General features: G+C 36.0%; 2 protein-coding genes across 10 annotated transcripts; both read right to left on the reverse strand.

Moving 5' to 3' along the window:
• Nucleotides 1–349: 349 nt before the first annotated feature.
• LOC122294235 (pre-rRNA-processing protein las1) lies at nt 350–14,972 on the reverse strand. Of its 6 annotated transcripts, none has more exons than XM_043102817.1 (9): nt 14,699–14,972; nt 14,127–14,218; nt 13,662–13,769; nt 10,241–10,347; nt 9,844–9,899; nt 6,949–7,120; nt 3,866–3,895; nt 2,944–3,234; nt 350–1,321 (listed from the first exon to the last, which is right to left on the reverse strand). In XM_043102817.1, exons 1-9 carry the CDS (start codon nt 14,888–14,890, stop codon nt 474–476), a joined length of 1,896 nt encoding a protein of 631 aa, XP_042958751.1. In that variant the 5' UTR covers nt 14,891–14,972; the 3' UTR covers nt 350–473. The 6 variants fall into 6 exon arrangements, with proteins under 6 accessions (XP_042958751.1, XP_042958750.1, XP_042958755.1 ...); XM_043102816.1 differs by having other exon boundaries at nt 3,866–3,949; XM_043102821.1 differs by having other exon boundaries at nt 3,866–3,949; nt 14,174–14,273; nt 14,699–14,837.
• A 1,075-nt stretch (nt 14,973–16,047) lies between these two features.
• On the reverse strand, nt 16,048–19,493 carry LOC122293192 (3'-5' exoribonuclease 1-like). 4 transcript variants are annotated; one of them, XM_043101688.1, is made up of 6 exons: nt 19,265–19,493; nt 19,060–19,139; nt 18,598–18,718; nt 17,548–18,104; nt 17,254–17,429; nt 16,048–16,860 (listed from the first exon to the last, which is right to left on the reverse strand). In XM_043101688.1, the coding sequence occupies exons 3-6, from the start codon at nt 18,665–18,667 to the stop codon at nt 16,380–16,382; spliced, it is 1,284 nt and encodes a 427-aa protein (XP_042957622.1). In that variant the 5' UTR covers nt 18,668–18,718; nt 19,060–19,139; nt 19,265–19,493; the 3' UTR covers nt 16,048–16,379. The 4 variants fall into 4 exon arrangements, with proteins under 4 accessions (XP_042957622.1, XP_042957620.1, XP_042957621.1 ...); XM_043101686.1 differs by having other exon boundaries at nt 18,598–18,765; XM_043101687.1 differs by having other exon boundaries at nt 19,060–19,493.
• Between the last annotated feature and the right edge of the window lie 1,566 nt (nt 19,494–21,059).

Below are 21,059 nucleotides of genomic sequence, written 5' to 3' on the forward strand. Positions count from 1 at the left end.
CCCTACAAAGGTGGACTCGTCCAACAGAGACGACCTGAGATCACAATTGGGTATTCTCATGTTTGTTAAAATATGTTCTCAGGTCGCCCCTGCAGGACCTTCCTCCACCTTCTAGATCGGTTGTCTGATCGACATGCTGCCACAGCAAGTGATCATAGCTTAATAGTAAGGTGAAGGTCAGCAAGGTACTAAAAAGACATCCATGTTAATTAATTTGTTCATTTTTGTTCATTTTAAAAAAAGAGTTATATTACCAAATATACCCTTCACTATGGGAGATAAAATATTCAAAACACTCTTTTATATGTGTTGATGCAGCATGCTGTCAATGGTGTGTTTGATATGTCAATAAAAAAAAGTCTGCAAATATAATTTTCTTTCAAAAATATAATTGCTTTTAGGCAAATGTATTACTACTAAAGCTCAATACTTTTGTGTCCATAAATGACTGCTCATATAAATTCAAATGTGATTTAAACCAAAATTCTTACATCAGACTCCATGACAAGTAGCTCATCTTCCCCAACGGGAATCCAAATTCCACCCATCATCAGATGGCCTTTCACACCTTCCATTGATGGAATTGCATCCGACACGCATGCCTCCATTGTCTCCTTCCTCTTCTTAATGCTTGACTTGTCTATTTGCTGAATGTCACAACTGGCTTCTCTCTTGCCACTGCAACGGTTCAAGTCCCGCTTCCCTTTCCTTTCTGATGACTCTGGAACCTTACCATGGACATCACAATGCTCAAGAACAGGAAGACAGCCGGAGGAACCAAGGGTATGTGGCAACATACCAATTGGACAGGGGTTCCATGACCTTGACACAACCCATTTGTTCATATTTTCCACATCGCCGGATTTTGTCTCAGCAACTTTGCTCTTCATCCGGTTAAGTTTGACCAACTCCAGCTTCTTAGCTGCTTGACTGATGGATTCCTCTTGCTGGGTGAGTAGGTTCGTCATAGAAGGGATTTCTTCTTCAGTAACATATAGATTTGATGAACCTAAAGGGGGAAGTTTTTTGAGTTTCTCGATCAGAAAGCTTTGTCCCATCAGCTGGGCAAGATGGAGGGCTGAATCCATAAGCTGCTTGTTGCCTGAAGCTGCTGCCAGAAGACATTTATGCAGAAGCTCTAAAAGAACGGTTTTTGACACATTTGTTTCTGTTGGATAAGCTTCAATTTCGGCTGCTGAAAACTTTTGGCAAGGAGGCTTTAGTCCCTTGAGACTCTCAACAAGCCATGCAAACATATAAGAAAGGTGCTCAATTTGGGAGATATCCTGCATATAGTCTGACCATGTCTGATGTTGTCTTCCTGCACAGATTTACACAGATCAAATCATGAAAGTGATCTGATTAATATTTATCGAACCTTTGCAGAAGATGTGATCAAATCATAACATGCAAAGCTAGAAGACATGCTATGTGCAGCTTAACCATTTCTCAAGCCAGCTCTTATGACTTTTCATGGAAAACTTTACGTATAGTTAATGATTGAACATGTCCTTGAGATAGAGACTTGAATGAAGAATTAAAATGTCAATTGTGTATCAAAGCATGGATATGTCTAACACGTTTCAAAAGGAAATAAAAATATATCTCAGTTGACCAAGTACATATGATATGAATCCAAAGTCTTAAGTAGCTCACGGAAGTATAATTTTGGATAACTCAACTCATCTAAGCTTCATCCCAATCAAATTGGAATCAGTTCTATAAATCCTAGTCGATTCACCAGTGCTGGCCACATGTTTCCTTTTCCACAAGTCTATTCCATCCAAAATCATACGGGTATCCCTATTTAGCGTATCCTTTTTCACCGAAACTAACCATGCTTTTAGAGGCCTTCCTCAAACTATTTCTTTCTTTTTTTATAAGTAATAAGAATTTTATTATCACAAATAGGCATAGCCCAAGTACACAGGAGGTACACAAAGGAAATACCTACTACACTCAAGACAACAAGAAAACAGGAAAACTAAAAAAGAAACAGATCTATAACATTCTCATCATTTCTCAACAACTTATCAAATAAAAAAAAAAAAAAAGTCTCTCTCCACAATGCATTAATCAGTTTCCATATTATCAGATAATGTCAAGTGACTCATCTTTTCCTCGAAAGGAAAGGCTCCTTACCTTTAAATGAATGACTAAAATCCTTATCTTATCTTTTGAGTATTCCTACAGTTACATCTTCACAATTTCATTCATTTAGACTCATTTTATCAACAAATTTCTTCTTTGACAATCTAAAATTGCCATATCATAGAACATGAAGGGACTTAATGCAGTCTAATCAGAATCTTCCCTTCAACTTGATAGATATCATGCAATCACATAGTGCTAACGCCCTTCACTAGAACTACTCCATTTTTCTTCTATAGCTACATCATCTATCTCCCCATGCGAAGATTGTCAGTTAAACAATCAAACAGTGACTTCCATTGGAAAGAACATATAAACAAGGGAGAAAAAAGAGTCAGTGAAGGTGCAATATATCAACTCCCTATACCAAATCATAATAAGCCATAAGAATGTTGGAAAGAACCAACTTTTGAATTCATGTTGACCTCATTTGTAAGCTTATGCACAGGCTTCCTGTGGCCAAAGGAAAATGCTAGGAAGAAGCTCAGCTTACCTACAAGCCAACAAATTTCTTTATTCCTGCTCTCCTAGATATGCATGGGTGGTAGAAAATATAATTCCCAGTGTCAACAACAGGAAAAAAAATCACAGCAGTCAAATAATTTATTACAAACTTGCTTGGTCCATTGTGATCATGATTGCACTCTAATTAGTGTGACTTGAATCCAATATAAAACCTCCTGATTGGAAGCATTTACAAGTAGCAATTTCAAGTAACATAAAAGTGAGAATCTGAACAAGGCCCAAAAGAATATATAAAAGGATGTCACACAAAGGTTAAGTTGGTATTACCTGTCTCATATTTCATGGCTTCCTGAGTTTCAATCATATCAAGAACTGCTTTAAGAAGGGTCAGCAGTAACTCTGGCTTCTTATTTGAGAGTTTTGTTATAACAAGTTTCCAATTATCCAAGGAAGTACACGTAATTGAACCAACTTGGAAATCTTCTGGAAGCTCAACCAAATCTGAGGAATTTATGGCTTTCGACAAGAAATCCAGCAATATAGAAACAACTTCTGATGGGAAAGATGAATATAACTGAACAAGAATTTTCAAGTTCTTGGTAATCTGTTTCTTAGAAACTGAAAAAAGAAAATATCCATCAGCCAACATATATATGAAAACAGGCGCGCTCGCACATTCTGTAAGAAGAAATTAAGTAAAACTTTATTTTCAATTACAAATAAAAAAAGATTTAATATTTAGAATAAAAATAAAAGCTTCAATCTATAGTTTTAAGTTGGATATTATGCTTTTTAATGAAGTTTTTATAAATTATTAAAAAAGAAAATGATTCATATCTGCAAATTTTGATAGCCGTATACTTTCATCTTTTGCACGTATCAACAACTGTACCTCTACATATATATAAACACAATGCACTTTAACAATTTAAAATAGCTTCCTCGTTGCTATCATTTAATCTACACTCACTTATTAAAAAGAAATCATTTAATCTACACTCTTGTATCACTTGGTGTCTAAGTTTGATTGTGTTTGATGAAGTAAATGCCTAATTGTTTTTCCTACTAAATTTCCTTTGACTTTCATGTTTTAACAAAAATCTTCTTTAATATCAAACATCTTTTACTTCTCTGATATAGACAACAATACAACCCTCTTACTATACTTGAGGCAAGGCAGTATGGTACATTTACAGATGCACATTCATAATCTACCAGGTCAAAACAATCACCAGTACAATGATCTTACCCCCAGATTTTGATAATTGATGTTTGCGACCTACAAGCGAGAAAAATTTATTACGCCCCCAAAGTAATTCGCAATGTCTGCTACCTATGAAAGTGAAAAAAAATCAATAGAATTATGATATCCTAGAGAACTAGTAAGTATCGTATGTACATAACAAAAATGTTATCAATCAATAACAAGCATATGATATCAAATGCAAAATGTATGCATGAAGAATGGTAAATAACCAATAGCTTAGCAGCACACAAGTGGAACTTTAGTAAAAGTGAAAAGCACTTAATTGTCCTTGCTTTCTGCAATTTCCCATGCAGTTTTGAAAGACTCGCCTACCCATATATATTACTCACTAGTTTCACTAAACTTTCAATCATGTCTTATGTTTCAATCTTTCTGAACAAGCAAAGATTGACAATTCTAAACTTTCAACTTGTGTAACAGCCAAATACCTTATTTTTTCCCGATATCCAACACAATCCTACTGTAACCATTTATATGCAGAAAAAATCATTCTAAAAGGAAAAAAAGATCAAGCTAAATGCTCCACAACCACATGAATCAGCACCTGCACCCACATTTAACTTTCCAGTCCCATAACCGACAAACATATATGAAATAAAATGACTATTGGGCAGGTCAGTGTTGGGGAGGGGTGTAACGCCCCAATGAAAGAAAATCATAATTATGAGGCCACGTCTTCTAAGATTATCAATGGTCAGAATCTTCTCTAGTGCTACTGTCCATGCAAAGAATGCGGCCTTGGTGGGTGCTTTACTTCTCCAATTGTTCTTCCACGGAAAATCAAGCCTTTGTTGCATGGTAATAACTTCATAAAAAGAGCATACCGAGAATTTTCCAATCATGTGCATCCCTGGTAAGGCTAAAACTGTGTACACTTATCCCCCTCCCGAAGCCACAAAGCCCTTGACTTTTGCCTCCACGATATCTCATCCATTAAAGTCAATCTTTCTAATTCAGAAACTACTTGATCTTTATGATTGTTCTCCTCCCCTCCACCCTCCAAACTTTGTAAATCTTGAAACAAGCTCTTTTTCTGTAAGATTACACCACCAAATACTTGTTCATTCCATATCTTCAAATCCTTCTTCAAAACTTTCAGCTTTCCATGCTCGGGTTGCCCTCAAAAGAGTATGAATTCCACCATTGCCTAATCAAGTCCACAAACCCCTCCATTTTTAACCACATATTCTCAAACTTGAACGGCGTTCTACCCTCTTGAATGCCACCACCATCTAACATTATAGGAAAGTGATCCAAACATAACCTCGAGTGTCTTTTCTAGCTTAAGTCTGGGCATTGTAGCTCCCACGAGGGAGAAATGAGAAATCTATCCAATCTTGACCACACATGATTATTGGACCAAGTAAACTCCCCTCCCATTAACAATATGTCCATAAGACGCATCTCGAATATGAAATCTGAGAATTCCACCATGGCTTGATTTTGTCGCCCCCCCCCCCCCCCCCCCGGGGGGCCGGCCCCAAGGGGGCCCACGGGCGAGCAGATCTTTTAATGGGAAATCTTGTCACATTAAAGTCCCCTCCAATGCACCATGGAGCCTCCCACCAGAAACATAGACCGGGTAGCTCCTCCCAAAGCAACCGCCTCTCACTATCCAAATTAGGACCATATACCCCCGCAAAGGCCAAAAGGAAACCGTCATCTGAATTTTTAAAGAGACACCCCACTGAGTATTCCCCCACAAACTCATCTATGTTCTCCACCACTCTCTTATCCCACATAACCAAAATTCCACCCAAATCCGCTTTCGAAGTTAAGTAGGTCCATCCTACATATAGACAACTCCATATACTCCGAATAATTCTTCTATCAATCTGCTTCAACTTTGTTTCCTGCAAAAAAATGATGTCCACCTTCTATTGCCTTAATAAAGCTCTTACTCGGAGGAGTTTATTAATCTCGTTTAGCCCCCTAACATTCCAACTTAGGATTTTGGGCCTCATTTATCAACTTTTCCAGCCCTCCCCTTATTCTTCCACGACTTGCACTCCCCTCCTTTCCTTCATAGTTAATGGACCATTTCAATCTCTTCAGCTCCATTTCTCTTTTAAACCATACACCATGTTGTCCTGCCTCTATAGCTATAATCAATGCCTTAACTGCATAAACCACACACGAAATCCCCATACAACTCTGAAGTTCCTCAACCTTTTTCGGTAGCCAATCAAAGGATACACTAGGAGGGACCATACGAAATGCCCCTCTGTTGAGCTTTCGCACGGATCAAACAACATCAAACTACCAACCCCCTCTGACTTCCCCTATTCTGTCGACCCTATGGAGTATCACAAATTCACAATCTCCCCCCTCCTTTAAATTCCCAACTCCTCGTCGGGACTGTCTGTTGTAGTTGGGATAGACTCTAATACCATTTATAACGCCCCAATAGAATGCCCAAGCCACATGTTCTACACTCCAAAAGGACTAGTTAATGATACAATTGGAGCCACATTGGAACCTTATAAAGAGCAAAAACTTCTCATTCCCAAGAAATGTGGGATCACCACCCGCCCTTATCCTTATCATATGGGGTATCACTAGGGGGGAAAGTTTAAAATAAGGGAGTACAGCTTTTGAAAGAGGAATCTCAGCTTGAATTAGAACCCAAGAACAAAGATAAGAACCCTATAATATGATATATAAATCAAGATTAGGTGAAGATCTCCCGAAAATAAAGAACAAGCAATGGTTGGTGGGAAAATTGTTTTTATTTCTTCTCCTTTTTCTTTTCTTTCTTCTTCTTTTTTTTTTTTTGGTGGGCAGACCCCCTGGGCGGGGAGGGGGGGGGGGGGGAAATACCTATCCAGCCCACGTATCGTTCACAGGACAGACAAAAAAGATAAATTCCTATGAATATTGATTGCACGTGAATGCAAAGCTCATGTTTATTAGATAGATATCACACAATGCTCAATGCAGAATCCTTTTCAATAGCATCAACCCATTTACCACATATATTAAAAACTTAGCGATGTGTATTATTATCACAGCATCACTTGTCAAAAACACTAATAGAAAAGAAGAAAAGAAAGTTTCGTACGTACGTTTTCCCTTTGGTGAAGAAGCATACGAAGGACTCTGCTTGAATTTCAGAGAGAGAGCCAATTCACTGAGTTTAAATTTAATTTCTTCTCTGATGCTCGTGGTTCCAGCACCTTGATATGGAATTGCCTTCTTTTGAGGCTCCCAATAATATGATTTCAACCAATCAAGTGCCTGCTTCATCAAACAAACATGATATTTTCAAATGTCCCAAGCTTTAGAATGAGTAATTGCAACAGAATGGACGCATGAGCTCAGATTCTAGGGTAAAAAATATCCAAACTAGACAGGTATGTCTTCCAGAACATTACAGTGTGGACCCTTCTATTATTCTTTCCCCCTTTTTAACTTTTCCATGAATTTTTAAGACACGGAATTAATATTGTTTCGCACTGGGGGAAAATTCTTTTGCCTTGGGATCCAAAAAGCAAAAATTATCTCCCTCAATGAAAATCAATAACAAGGCGGCCCAAATAATCATCCTAATGTGACTTTACTTATTTGAGATTGCCATTGACCAGAGCCCAACGGATCTTGAGCCAAATTACATATTTAAAACAATAAAATGAAATTAAGAATATTAGATTTGATACCAGTATTAGACTAATTTCTTTTTTCTATATAAGTGAGAGTATTTAAGAAAGTAGATAACTCCAAAATCAACTTAATCATATAGTTAAATTAAAGTTATTACTACACAAAACAAATAGTTCTGTGAATTGCATAACAACCCATAATCCAACACAAAAAAATTTGCCCTAAAGAAAACAGTCTCAAATATGTGGCGACTGAAGCAAACCATGTGATACCCCATATGATAAGACTAATGGTTGGTGGTGTATGGGATCCCACATTGCTTGGGAAGAAGAAGTTCTTACTCTTTATAATATTCAAATGGGGCTCCAATTGTATCATTGACTAGTCCTTACAGAATCTATACCACGTGATTTGGGCCTTCCATTGGGATGTTACAAATGGCAGCAGAGCCTATCCCAACTAGAAATGTGGGACTTGAACCGTGCCACCGACAACAGATAAGCCCGACAAGGACGTCGGGAATTTAAGGAGAGTAGATTGTGATACCCCCTATGATAAGAATAATGGTAGGTAGTGTATGGGATCCCACATTGCTTGAGAATGAGAAGTTCTTATTCTTTATAATGTTCCAATGGGGCTCCAATTATATCATTGACTAGTCCTTTTAGAGTATAAGTCATGTGGTTTGGGTCTTCCATTGAGGCATTACAAACCATGAGAGCTTGACTCGAAGACTAAACATCAAGCCAACTCAACGATGCATTACTATCTTGCCTTTTGAAATTCAAGTTCTAAAAGCTTATTTTTTCACCTTACCAAATGTCAGATCAAACCCATAAAAATAATATTCTATCAAAAGGAATGTGAGTTATCCATTTTCTGCTCTCGATCCTTCTTCCATAACTTTATTCCTTTAGGTAGCTTCTATAGGTTTTAAAAAGCTGAGCTTCCATGATTCTCTTGTTTCATTTCCTATTCTTAATTTGGTGTTTCTCTTATACACTCAAGTGTATCTAGGCTATGGCTTTTTGCGTTTTTTAATAACACCTTCAATTATGTAAGGCTTTGGTATAGTTGAACTAATTACTTGTTTGGTCATGCAAGCCTCTGTGGCTACATTAAGGGGCTGTTTGAATAATGAGATGAGATGAGATGGTTTTATATGAAAGTTGAATAAAATATTATTAGAATATTATTTTTTAATATTATTATTGTTTTAAGATTTGAAAAAATTGAATGAGGATTTGAAAAAGTTGAATTGTTTATTATATTTTATAGGAATTTGGAAAAGTTGTAATGATGAAATTAGATGAGATGGTTTCTCAATCCAAACGGCTCCTAAATATCTTTGCAGAACTTTTCAATGGAAATTGGGAAAATTTCACACTTCAAATTTTATTCTCGGAACATGAAACTTCATCCACTTAAAAGCAATTAATAAGATGTGATTTATGGTCTAACCAGTGGCCCAGATCAGACCAAACTTGGCACAAAAGCAAATGAACACCTAATCAGAACTTAAAAATGTCCTCCAAAATTGTAAACATGAAGAACTACCTACTCTTTTCTTTTTTTTCTTTTTTTCTTTTTAAGTATAAGAACTAACTACTCATGTTTCCCCAACAGTTGTTTTATTGGGTAACAAAGGAGAAAATATATATTGTTTTTTATGAATAACAAAGGAGAAAATGCATTAATTTTAATGACGTAGTATTTCATAAAATTAATATTGTATTTTTTATAAGAAGATATTTTATTGATATAGAAATATGCATAGCCCAAGTACACATGAAGTATACATGTGAAAAAATTAATATTGTTAGAACTAATATGTTAGAGAAATTTGCAGAAAATAAATTGGATTACGCTCTACCTCAATCCTATTGTCACTAAATTGCAAATATTATTGAGCCACATTTGCCACAATTATTTTTCCCCCTAACGTTAAGTCCTTAGTCTTCTCAAAAACCGAACGAAGCCTTGGGAAATAATTTTGGTCCAGTCATCTAATACCATGGTAATAATGTCTAAGGGCAGGTTTGGCAAGTGGGATGAGACACAAAATTCTCATCTCATCTCATCATTACAACTTTTTCAAATTCCCACACAAAATATAATAAACAATTCAACTTTTTCAACTCCCAAAACAATAATAATATTTTAAACTTACATCTAAAACCAAAAATTATCATCTCACTTTCCAAACCTACCCTAATTGAGACAGTAATTCTAGACACCTACAAATGCTAATCACAATTGTATCTTGCAGAATGAGAAGGAAGAATCAGAAATTGTCCAAACTAAAGATTAGAATAGCAAGAATGAAACATTATATTTTTCATAGCGAGAATGAAACATACCTTCACTGAGGCACTACGAACCATCTTAAGTGCAGGAAGTTCACGGTGAGATCCCTCTAGAATCATAGCAATTAAAAGTGCAAGAAACAAAATTACTTCTCTATTTGACTCAATCCAGGACATATCAAGAACAAAATTGGATTTGAAAATAATGAGAAGCACCATAGGCTTCACAGTCAAGCAGCATCACATTAGATGGGGTGCTTAAAATAATTAAACTCACTCCTATATTAGTGGGGGATGGGTGGGTGCAAAGACCAGGAACCATACTAAAAGATTAATCATAACCAAAAATGAAAAATAAAATTGGTACACATGTAATAATATCTCCAAGTTAAAAAAAAAAAAAAATTATAAAGTATTTCCACGTTATAATTAAATAGTTGAAGTTGCTTACCATGACGAATATCAATCAGCATTCGTGGAATACCAATTGCATCAGCCGCCACTGCAATTGAAACCTCTGTTTTCTTACGTGCCTTCTCGATAACACCATTCACAAGCCTTCAAAAATAAGTTTCATATGTGAACATAGTTTCCATAACATGCATGCACACCAACAGGCAACTTGATCAACTCTAAGAATAAGTATGACTGCCATGCAAGTTTGGGTGGCCAACATGTCAAATCCCAATCCGCATTGGGAATATGTATAATCTAGATAGAATGGGTAGGTCATAAAGCTAGTCATAAGTAGCCGATGCAGAACTTAACATCATGACTACTTTTATAACCTACTCACTACATGAGAGTTATTTCATATTCCCAATGTGGGATTAGCGTGCTGCACAATGTGAATAAAAGTTGGTAATAGTTAGCAGTTAAATCTCCGCTTTCTTTGCAGGATTGCTGGTAATTGGAGTGAGCTTCATTAAGTTTTCTTTCATCCCAGAATAGCTCAGTGACATGGTTCTAAACCTGTTCAATAAATAGATGTGTTTATACCTGTGAGTGTGCAAAGTGGAGGCCATGTAAAGTCCGTAAAAAAACATTGTATCCCTTTCAAACTTGGATTATAATATGCTTCATATCATTGGGTCTACAAAGTTGTGATTTTCAACCATTGAAATCCAGCAATTAGGGGTGTAATTCTGACTGATCGGTTTGAAACACACCCCTCCGACTTCCAACCCAAAGGAAGGCTGTAGAAAGAAAATGCTTCCAAACGAGATGACATAGCCAAGTCGAATTTGGTTTTCAGCTCAAAAGTCAGAAGATCTAACCCGCATTTCTTTTTTTTTTTTTATAAGTAAACAAAAGATCTAGGATCATTCTAAACAGCATACCAATTGACAACCCATTTTTAATGGATCAAAAAAAATTATTTAAAATTAGGGATTCAGTGAAAATGGGTTCTCAATTGACAATTGGTATGCCAACTAGCATTTCTCAAAGATTTAACTCCCACTTCACTGCCAACATCCCCGTACAGAGCTCAGATCCATTGACAGCCAAGATCTTGCGAGTTTTGACAGAACCTCACCCCATCCACCAAACAAGCTAACAGTCTCTACCCATCTCCAGTCTTCTCTCCCAACATTTAGCCAAAGACCCCTCTCTTCCACTGCATGCACAAAAGACACAGAATCATAGGAGCTAAAAAGGGAATTTGTTTTGGGTGGACTATCATTACAGGAAGCAATGCCTTCAAACCACTCTTAGGGCTAATTTGTGGCCCTGCAATGGCACAAAAGATTCTCCATTCTTGGCAACAGCTTAGAAAAGAGAGAGTTCAAGGCATAGCACAGCTAGCACAAGCAAAGCAATGTGCTTTGGAATTGAATACGCATGGTCAACAATTTTCATTCAAGTTGTTGGCAATATATTTGATTGTACAAAAAACAAAAGGCAAAACAAAAAAGGGGTGTTTGAAAAATTCTCTCTCTAAATAAATGGTTGACAGATTGCACATATACACATTAAAGGCTTTGACTTGAGAATATTTAATGCACTTTTCATTCAGATGGTTCACAGCCAATGAGTGGCGTGATTTTCTTCACATGCACTAAGAATAATGGCAATGACTTTGAATGGGAAACTTGTCAGGGTGCAGCACCAGTAAGTTTATATATTCATACATTAAATATCAATATATATCTCAGGTTAAATCAAAAGGGATATTGGTCAAAAGAATTAAAAGCATTCCTCTAGTTGAACCAAAATGAACTTCCAACCTGTGGAGGGTGGATTCATCTCAGGGAAAAAATACACACATCAGGTCAGGAATCATTTTTCATCGAGCAGCCCTACCAGAAACAGTTCATGAGAAGGTAGTCCTCCTTTTATATACATATGGTAGTGTCAAAACCATACTGCTAAATCATCAATGGCCCAGAAGCATGAGCTGGTAGGAAATCGTAGATTTAATCATTTGATGAATATTCTAACACAGTCTGGTGCAGGACCAGACAACACATGGACCTCATCTATGGACTTTTTAATTGGGAGGTAATGATCTGTTTGAACTAAAGACCTCTACTCTAATACTCGATAAAATCAACAATCCCTATATCTTAAGCTGATAGGAAAATATAGATTCAATCATTTTTTGAATAGTTTGATACATACTAAATAAAGATCAATACACAACATCATCTGCTTTATGGTAAATCAGGTGACCGGCGTACAGTCTAAATAATCTCTACCACTTATTGAAAAGGACCCTATTTGACTATTTTATGTTCTTTCCATGGCATGTTATGGTAAAATGTCATGAGATGATCTACAGTGAGAGTGTGCTTCAGTCTTCAATAAGGCTGATTGGGGAAAAAATTATCCTTGAGCTAAATCAGCAACAGAACCTTTCGTGGTAAACAGAAAGTTAAAATTTATTATTGCAACAACCACACAGTAGTGCTAATTTGTGTCTCTGGATCCTAGAGAAAAAAAGCTAGCTAGATGTAATTGAGTAACCCAATAAGATTCTTGATCCTCTAATTGGCAGCGATCTAGAGAATGGTTCCTATATGTATGTATTGGTGCATTTGGCGGGAGAGAAATGATAGAAGCTCTGCTGCACCAACCACACCCACACACTCATGCTGAAAACAGCCAGCTAATCGAAAAACCTGTCCTTTATTTGAATTTGACTAGAAGCTTCAGTGCTCACCTACCGCCCTTGCTCTCACACACACCAATGCTGCTAATGCTTATAGTCCTGCTCCTAGTTCCGCTAGTCCTGCTAGTCCCGTTTCGTCTGCTAGTCCTATTTAAAAGTCCAATGTCCCGTGAGAGAACAATGGATGAGCTTAAAGTTTTCTTTTTCAAAACTTTGTTCCTATGGGCGAGGGCTATTGTTTGTAATGGGCTAAATATGTTCATGATCTTCTACTTTCGATTGTAAACTCTAACTAGGTTATTCTCATGTATAATCATTACTCCGTGTACTTGGGCTCTGCCTAGTTCTATGAATAAAATTTCTTGATTACCTATCAAAAAGATTCTTGATCCTCTAATATAATCAAAGCGACTATAAATTTTCCACTCCACAGGTTCAACTAGTACTGTTGTTCATGCCAATCCACCACTATATTTAGATCGCTCACTTAGAGCTTTAGAACATGACTAAAAATTCATTATTATTGTTTTTTTGGTTCTGTCAAATATGTAGCAACACTATCTTCTGTCATTCTAGCCATCACAAGTTTTCTTATGTCATAGTCATCTCAACCAGAGAAAAAGGAAGAGGATTCATTTTATTGTCAATGAAATTCACTGCACAAATCACACGCTTCTAATCCTCCTTTCGAGAAAAGAATGAATAAATGATAAATAAATAAAATAAAAATAAAAAGATGAAGTAAATAAAGGAACCTCACCTAATAATTGCCATGCAGTACAACATTGCCAAAATTTCCTCAGAAAGTGAACCATTGTTGGTTTGGTCCTCTCTGTAATCAAATGTAGCACCATGTGATTGGTCCTTTCTACGATCAACCAAAAAAGCACAAGAAAATGGTTAGACAATTAGTTAATTCATAGCATATTGCATATATGAAAAACATAGCTTACACCATACAACTTGCAGGTGAAGACTTCAGAAAGAAGAAAAAAAAAAAAAAAAAAAGCAAAATCCTAGAGTTCGATAAAACCGAATATACATTTTAATTCCATAGTAACTTCATTTCTTCATCCATAACTTTTGCAAACATGCAGTAACTGCAATTTCTGGCATTTCAGTTTTCCTTGACCAATAAAAATGCACGTACTTACAAATTGAAGAACAAGAAATATGAAATGAACTCAAGCAGAGCTCAATTTGTGAAACTATGCATAGAAGTTACCTAAAATGAGGATCTTTTTGCTGAATTTCAATAATCGAAGCTGTTACCTCGATGGCCACAGGCAGACATCCTCTACTTTGCCATGCCAAAATCTGAAACCCCAAAAGAGAATTCAAAACCTTGAAATATCGAGCCTCTGTTTGGTTTCTGTGAAAAAATTTTATTTTTAATTAAAAAAAAAGTGATTATACCACTTGAATTGATTAAAAATACATTAGCCGTTGTTCACAAGCAACAGCAACACACGCATGGGATTCAACTCCTCTTTCTAATTAACCGCTACTAATTCCCCCCTACAGTTCTTCCTCAAATTCTATTATTTTATCGGGAGTTTTTTCTTTTATGTCCAGGAAAGGTAAAAAAAAAATGTCCTGTGATAGCTAATTTCAACCGACACTGTCAAATAAATTAAATCTTGAGTATCCCCTCATTCTTATCCTGCCAAGCGCGTTATCCTCAGCGTATTTTTCCACATGTATCGCTGGAAATCGATAATTATCTGGAAAAAGGTTTTCCGTGGAAACAAGCAGAAATGAGAAAACAGAGTATTGGAGGTTCAGAGTGACGTTTACCCTTCTAAGAGCCAAAGCTACGGTGTCTGGGCAGTCTGAGAACAGAGAGTGCTCGACGAAGAGCCACTCATCCCAGTTCAACCAGGGCACCAATTTACGACTGTGCGATAATAATGATCTCTCCAGCTGCTGCACATTATCCCTAAGTTCCTCTTCTTCACCTTCTTTTTCTTCCTTTAACCGCGACTCCATTGAAACTTTCTTGTGCCGAAAGAGTAAAAACCCTAGTCCTAATTCCTAATCCCTACTCCTTATTCGTAATCCTACTCCGTTTTAAATTAACAACGAGGGTTTTGTATTTCTCTTGGGGCGGGGATTTTTTTTTTTTTTTCTTTTCTTTTTCAATGAGCCAAATAAATTCGAAAATTGAGTAATGCTAAGCATATATTTTTATTAAAAAAATTCATAATTAAATAATAATTTTTAAATTTATTTTCTTAAAAGAAAAATTTTATTCATCATTCATTTTCTCACCATCTCATGATGTAATATTAGATCATTAGTTCACGAGTAAAATATAATAAATAGTCTACAATCATCTAATGTCATATCACGAGATATTTTACTCGTAAACCAATCATTCAATGCCATATCATAAGATAATGAGAGGATGATGAGTAGTATTACTCTTTTTTAAATATAGTGCATGAGATTTATCATCTCTAAAACTATAAAAATCATTTCTTTTCAAAAATCTTCCCTTTCTTTGCTTTAGAAATCAGAATCTTTTTATCTTTTTTATTTATGCATCTTGTTGATTTCGTTTAATTGATATTTTTTACATGACTAAATTAAATAATCATTCTAGTTTTATTAAACTGTAATAATGTAAATAATTTTAAATTAGTGAGATGAATGTTAAAATTTTTAAACAAAGCAAAGGCATTTTGAATTAATTAAAGACTATTCTAAAACAAATTACGATTTTAATTTAAAAATTTAAGGTGAAAATAAATAAATAAATGAAGTAATTTTAAAATATTTATTATTTGCCTTATGAGCTTCTTAAATAATATAAAGTATTTATTAATTTTAAAATATTTATTGTTGTCCTTATGAGTTTCTTAAATAATATCAAGTATTAATAAATATTATAAAAATTCATCTTAAATTAAAATATAGAATTTTTCCATCATTTCACTTAATAAGTTAATAAAAATACCTCATTTCTTTTTATATTAGGTGGATACTATCCTTAAAATGGATTGGATTTGGAGATTGTTTTTGGAAGTTACAAAAAAGGTTTGAATGCTGACTAAACAAGTCATGAAGATTGAAGAATACAGACAGGTCTAGTAAATAAGTAATACTGGAATAGGAAAGAGCACAATGATGAACACAGGAGAACATAAGCTACAAAGGAAAACACTCTGATCACTGATTTTTGTCATTCCAATTTCCTATTCAAGAACATATATTCAGGAATTATTTTAGATGATTAAACCCCATGTCCCAGCATGGTTAAAGCATATTCTCATAGTCATTCTCGTACAACTGCATTTCTATGCTTTTTTTTTTCTTTTAAATCAACTATAGAAGTTAAGAGCTGTCTTTCCACATGAGGCTTCCTAAGGCTTAATCAACTTTACAAGTCAAGGTAGATTGACTCTTCTCTTCTTTCTGTTTCTTTTTGTTTTCATTTTTCCCGGCGACCTTCTTCAGTTCTCTGTCTTTCCTTCTGTCAAGAGGTGGCCCATTTGAAATATGAACATCGGGCACCTCTAGCAGCAGTCCAATTACCGCACCCAAAGAAGAAGCTCCCATGCTTTGGTCCGGGTTTCTGAGCCACTTGTTTGCTACTTTTCACCCCACAAAAGCAGAACATTCCTTGATCTTTAGATTCTTTACTGGGATCAACCTGGACAGGGCGGAAGCAGATAAAAGGCAGTGATGGGTGCTTAATCCTGACGGAATGCTGGGGATCCAGGAACTGCTGTGTTGCCAAGGTGCAATCTGCGGACTGCCACATCAGTGAGTCAGTAATAGTGAACCTAAATCCACGGTGCATTATCTGGGCAAGCAGACGGGCAGTGTTCTTAGCATCGTCTAGGCCACAGTGAGCACGACCTTCCCAAGCCAGGCCAGCCCGCTGGACAGCTTCTTTTAGGTTGCATCTGGCTGCACCAAACATCTCATGAAATGGGACCTTCAGGTTGATCCATCTACCAAAATTCAAACAAGGAAATATTAATTCATCAGCTATCAAGGTGGAATGCTACTATACCTAAGAACTCATTGCAGAATGTCATAATTTTGTGAATTTCAGAAAATTTTATTTCCCAAAAAGAAACGAGTCAATGGGATTCTAAAAATATTCGAATCAGATGTATTTTCTGTAATGTTTAAGAAAGACTCAATATATCAAAAATGAAACCATTTATACCACTAAGTTAGGATTAGAGATTCTGTCTTGGCACCAATTTTTTTAAATAATGCACTATACACATGCAGAACGAGTAATTCTCATGAGAAAACTAAACGAACCAATGAAAAAAGGATGTGAATTTTATTCAGTTTCAAAAATTTAATCTTACAAAACTTTTAAAACTTGCTACCTGTTAAAGTACGGTGGTTTCCTGATCTTTTTAAATTGGCATTCAGATTCCAACATTACTCGACAATCCCAATTTGTCCATGTCACCACAGCAAAGTTGGTATGTTTAATCCCTTTCTCTTCAAGCCATTTATCATGCATAAGCAGAGCTTCACTCAGAACAACACCTTTGTCCACCTGCAGCCAGTTCAGAGTGACAATTGCCAATGGTTAGATCTATAGTGCACTATCCTTTGACTGAGATGAAAGAAAAAAAGAATTGCAAGCAAGCTCATGCACTCAAATATAAGCATGCCTGGGTTTGCTGGATGCCAGTAAGCTCCTTGCAGAAGTCACTTAGATGTTGATTGTATGTAGGCCTCACATAAATTTGAAAACAATCTTCTAGTTGGCCAGTCATACTGTTTACTAATACAGATGGGAATTCAATAATCTCTTGAGGGAAAGGCTTCTTCTCCTTGTCGCATGTTGCCTCAAAGTCTATGACAACGAAATATTGGAATTCTTGGAGCCGAAAATCCGGTAGGTAACATTGTGATGACATAGGATAAAAACAGCTTTCGAATGCATAAAACTGGTTCTGTCGTGCCTTCTGGACATTGGGATGAAAAGCAGACCAAACATGGAAGTCTTGTTGAAGCATTGGTCTAAAATGACCTTCATGAACAGGCGCAAAACATGGGCTATTGAGTGAGCTGTCAGGTTTAATGAAACCAGCTCCCGAGCGGTTACTTTTTTCATCTTTAGAATCAAAGAACCCTCCAGAGAGATTCCGCGGATTTTGTTGATTGTAAGGTAACTCCTTCCTCTTGTGGCATCCCATGTGTGCCCCAGAGAAATTTTGCGTTGTTTCTGCCATAGAAGTTACAACAAATCAAAAAAGACATCAATGAGACAGAGTATAACTGAAATAAGAGTGTCAAGAATTTCCATATTAAGACAATCCATGAATTGTTCATAACCAAAACTCCAAGTCTGATATACTTCAACGTGAGTAATGAAGAATATTGTAAAACAATAAATGGTGTGAAAGGGAGATTTATAAAACGTCAAGCATTGGTATGTGAACGAGAGAAATATATGGTAGTGGCATGCCCCTAATCAGAAAAGTTCTTGTTTAAGGTTGATGCCAATTAATTAATATCAAATACAATTGAACCTTAAATCCCTTGTAATCAGAGCATACGCCTTTCCTCGCATAAATCATGACTCCAAACGCTAATATTTCCATTTTACACTTAGCTTCAGTTCCCCCAAACCAATAAAGGGGACTCGACTAAATTTCTGTCAACCTCCCAAACATCTCCTGAAACACGAAAAGAAACAGGATAACTAACTTCATTACCACGACAAACTTCAGCTTCTTTCGATCGCTGGGCTTTCCGTTTATGTGGTGCTAGATCATCACATATCATCTTCGAAATCAAATTCTTCAAAATTTCTTCTCGAAAGCTCCACGTTTTAATCTTTTCAGCGTCGTAACATAAAATTAATACAACCACAAATGTTTAAACTGCACAAACACGAAAAAACTCCACTTGGGTCCACAATGCCCGATCCGAAAGTACTGAGAATTTAAGAAAAAGATTGAGAAAAAGAAGAACATTGTGACAAAAAACCCACTTTCCATACCCCACCACAAAATCTAAATAGCCAAAATAGTATGAAATTCGCAACTTTTAGATTCAAATAACAATGCACCAGAGTATGCCCCCCGGAGAGAGACAGAGACGAAGAAGGGAGAGAGAGAGAGAGAGAGAGAGAAGGAAGAAGAAATAAGAACAAAAATTACTGAACAAGAACATACCTTTGTGTTCAAGGGCCATCGGGATCATGTAGCGTTAACAATAGTCAGGAAAATCAGATCCCACCCCCAAAACTTTCCACCTAAATTTAACCAACCCATCAGAGGCGTAAACAAGGGAAACAAAGAAAGAAGCAAACCCACAATGAAAGGGAAAGGGCGTTTTATAAAGTTTTGTGTGTGCCTGTGTGCTTGTGTTGTTGCTTACATGCAGAGAAGAAGAAGGAGAAGGAGAGAGAGATTCGGCGAAAGAAACAGTTGTGAGATAGTTTTCATGAGAAGAGACCGAATTCAGGGGAAGGCATATTAATATTTATAATGCATTTATTAAGGGAAGAGTAGAGCCCAAGGCAGTGGCAAAACTCTAGGCTCGTGCACCGAGTACTCGCTCTCTCTCTCTCCCCCCTCTCTCCTCTCGCGCGCGCGCGCGCGCTCTCTCTGTCTGTGTCCGTCTCTCTCTGTGTGTTCGGTCACATAGTTTCAAGAAAGTGCACACGCGGCCGATTGCGAAGATTGCGCGTCTAAAATCATGCATTGTTAATTGATGATAAGATTTGTTGAGATACGCTGGATTCGTCTCCCTTTGTTATTTATTATTCTTCTAATCAATTAATTACTGTGAGATTCTGATTTTCTCAACCCACAAACCTGGTTCTGTTGCTTGTCTTCGTTTCTTTCTTTCTTTTTCTCAGAAAAAAAATTTGTGTGAAATTATTTTATATATTCTTTTATATATTTTATTAATATGATTAATTATATTATTTTTTAATATAAAATAATTATTTTAACTAATCACATCAATGGATTGCATCACTCTTTTTAATTGATTTTTTTTAGTTCAATCTTAATTTTTTTTATTTTTTATAAATTATTTTCGTACTTAAATTTAGGATAATAAGTGGGTTTTTAATTGATTAGTTTCTTGAAATTAAATTAAATTATGTAAGGTATTGCTCATTAAAATACTAGATAAGCTTTTTGAAGAGAGATTAGTGTAGAGGACTAGAGGTTAGGTTTGCTATAAATGTGCTCTAGTTCTTTTCAAGAATTTAGACGTTTTTCCAAAACTTAATAGGTACGAAAGATTCATGTCATATTTAATAATGATAGTCTAAAATCTAAGGAAAATGCACACATTAGAAAAAATACAATACAAGTTTTGAAGAAATATAAATACTATAGAAAGCAAATATAGCATATGTTTAAAATGTAACTAGGGGTGCCGATGTAGGTTATCTCATCTTCTTCAACCACTTACAAAAGATTGTAACGTCTGGGTTGTATCTCGAGATTGAAGTGACACTTTAAGCTACGTTATGAGACTTAAAGGCTAGCCTTTAGAGCCAACTCGAGTAACGGACTAGCAAGATTCTCACAATCAGTTTGATATAAAAAACACGCCAAAAGCATTGAAACTCGCACTTTCTCTCTCCCAAATTGATCCTCTTTGTGAAAAGTAACTAGGTTTTGGAATTTTCGAGTAGTGCTCTAGAAATAAAAAGCAAATATGACCATGTTTAAAATGTAATCTAAAGGAGCGCACCCGTATAAGCAATCCTCTCTTCAACCAATTACAAAAGGTTGTAACGCCTAGCTATAAAGGCATGCGTTACTCTTTGAGATTGAATGGAGGTTTAGGACAATTTCTGAAACTTAAAATGCTAGCCTTTAAGGCCAAGCTTAGTAACATAATGGAGAAAATCTCTCAGTCAGTTTGATATAAGAAATGCACCAAAAGTATTGAAACACACACACACACTTTCTCTCATTGGTCCTCTTTTTGAAGTAATTAGGTTATGAAATGTTTGATTGTTGCTCTAATTTTAGCTTTGTGGTATACTCAATCACCCAGTAAAAAGAAAAAGTCTAGGACAAACCCGAGTAGAATGAGACTTGAAAAACTAGTTACACTCCTAGAACAACGGCTGAGACTAAGCTTGAGGCATATGCTTAAATATTTTTCTTCCAATGTGTACATTATTATTTTATGAGCTCAAAAATTA

This window comes from Carya illinoinensis, chromosome 14, assembly GCF_018687715.1.
Source record: "Carya illinoinensis cultivar Pawnee chromosome 14, C.illinoinensisPawnee_v1, whole genome shotgun sequence".
NCBI classification, from domain to species: Eukaryota; Viridiplantae; Streptophyta; class Magnoliopsida; order Fagales; family Juglandaceae; genus Carya; species Carya illinoinensis.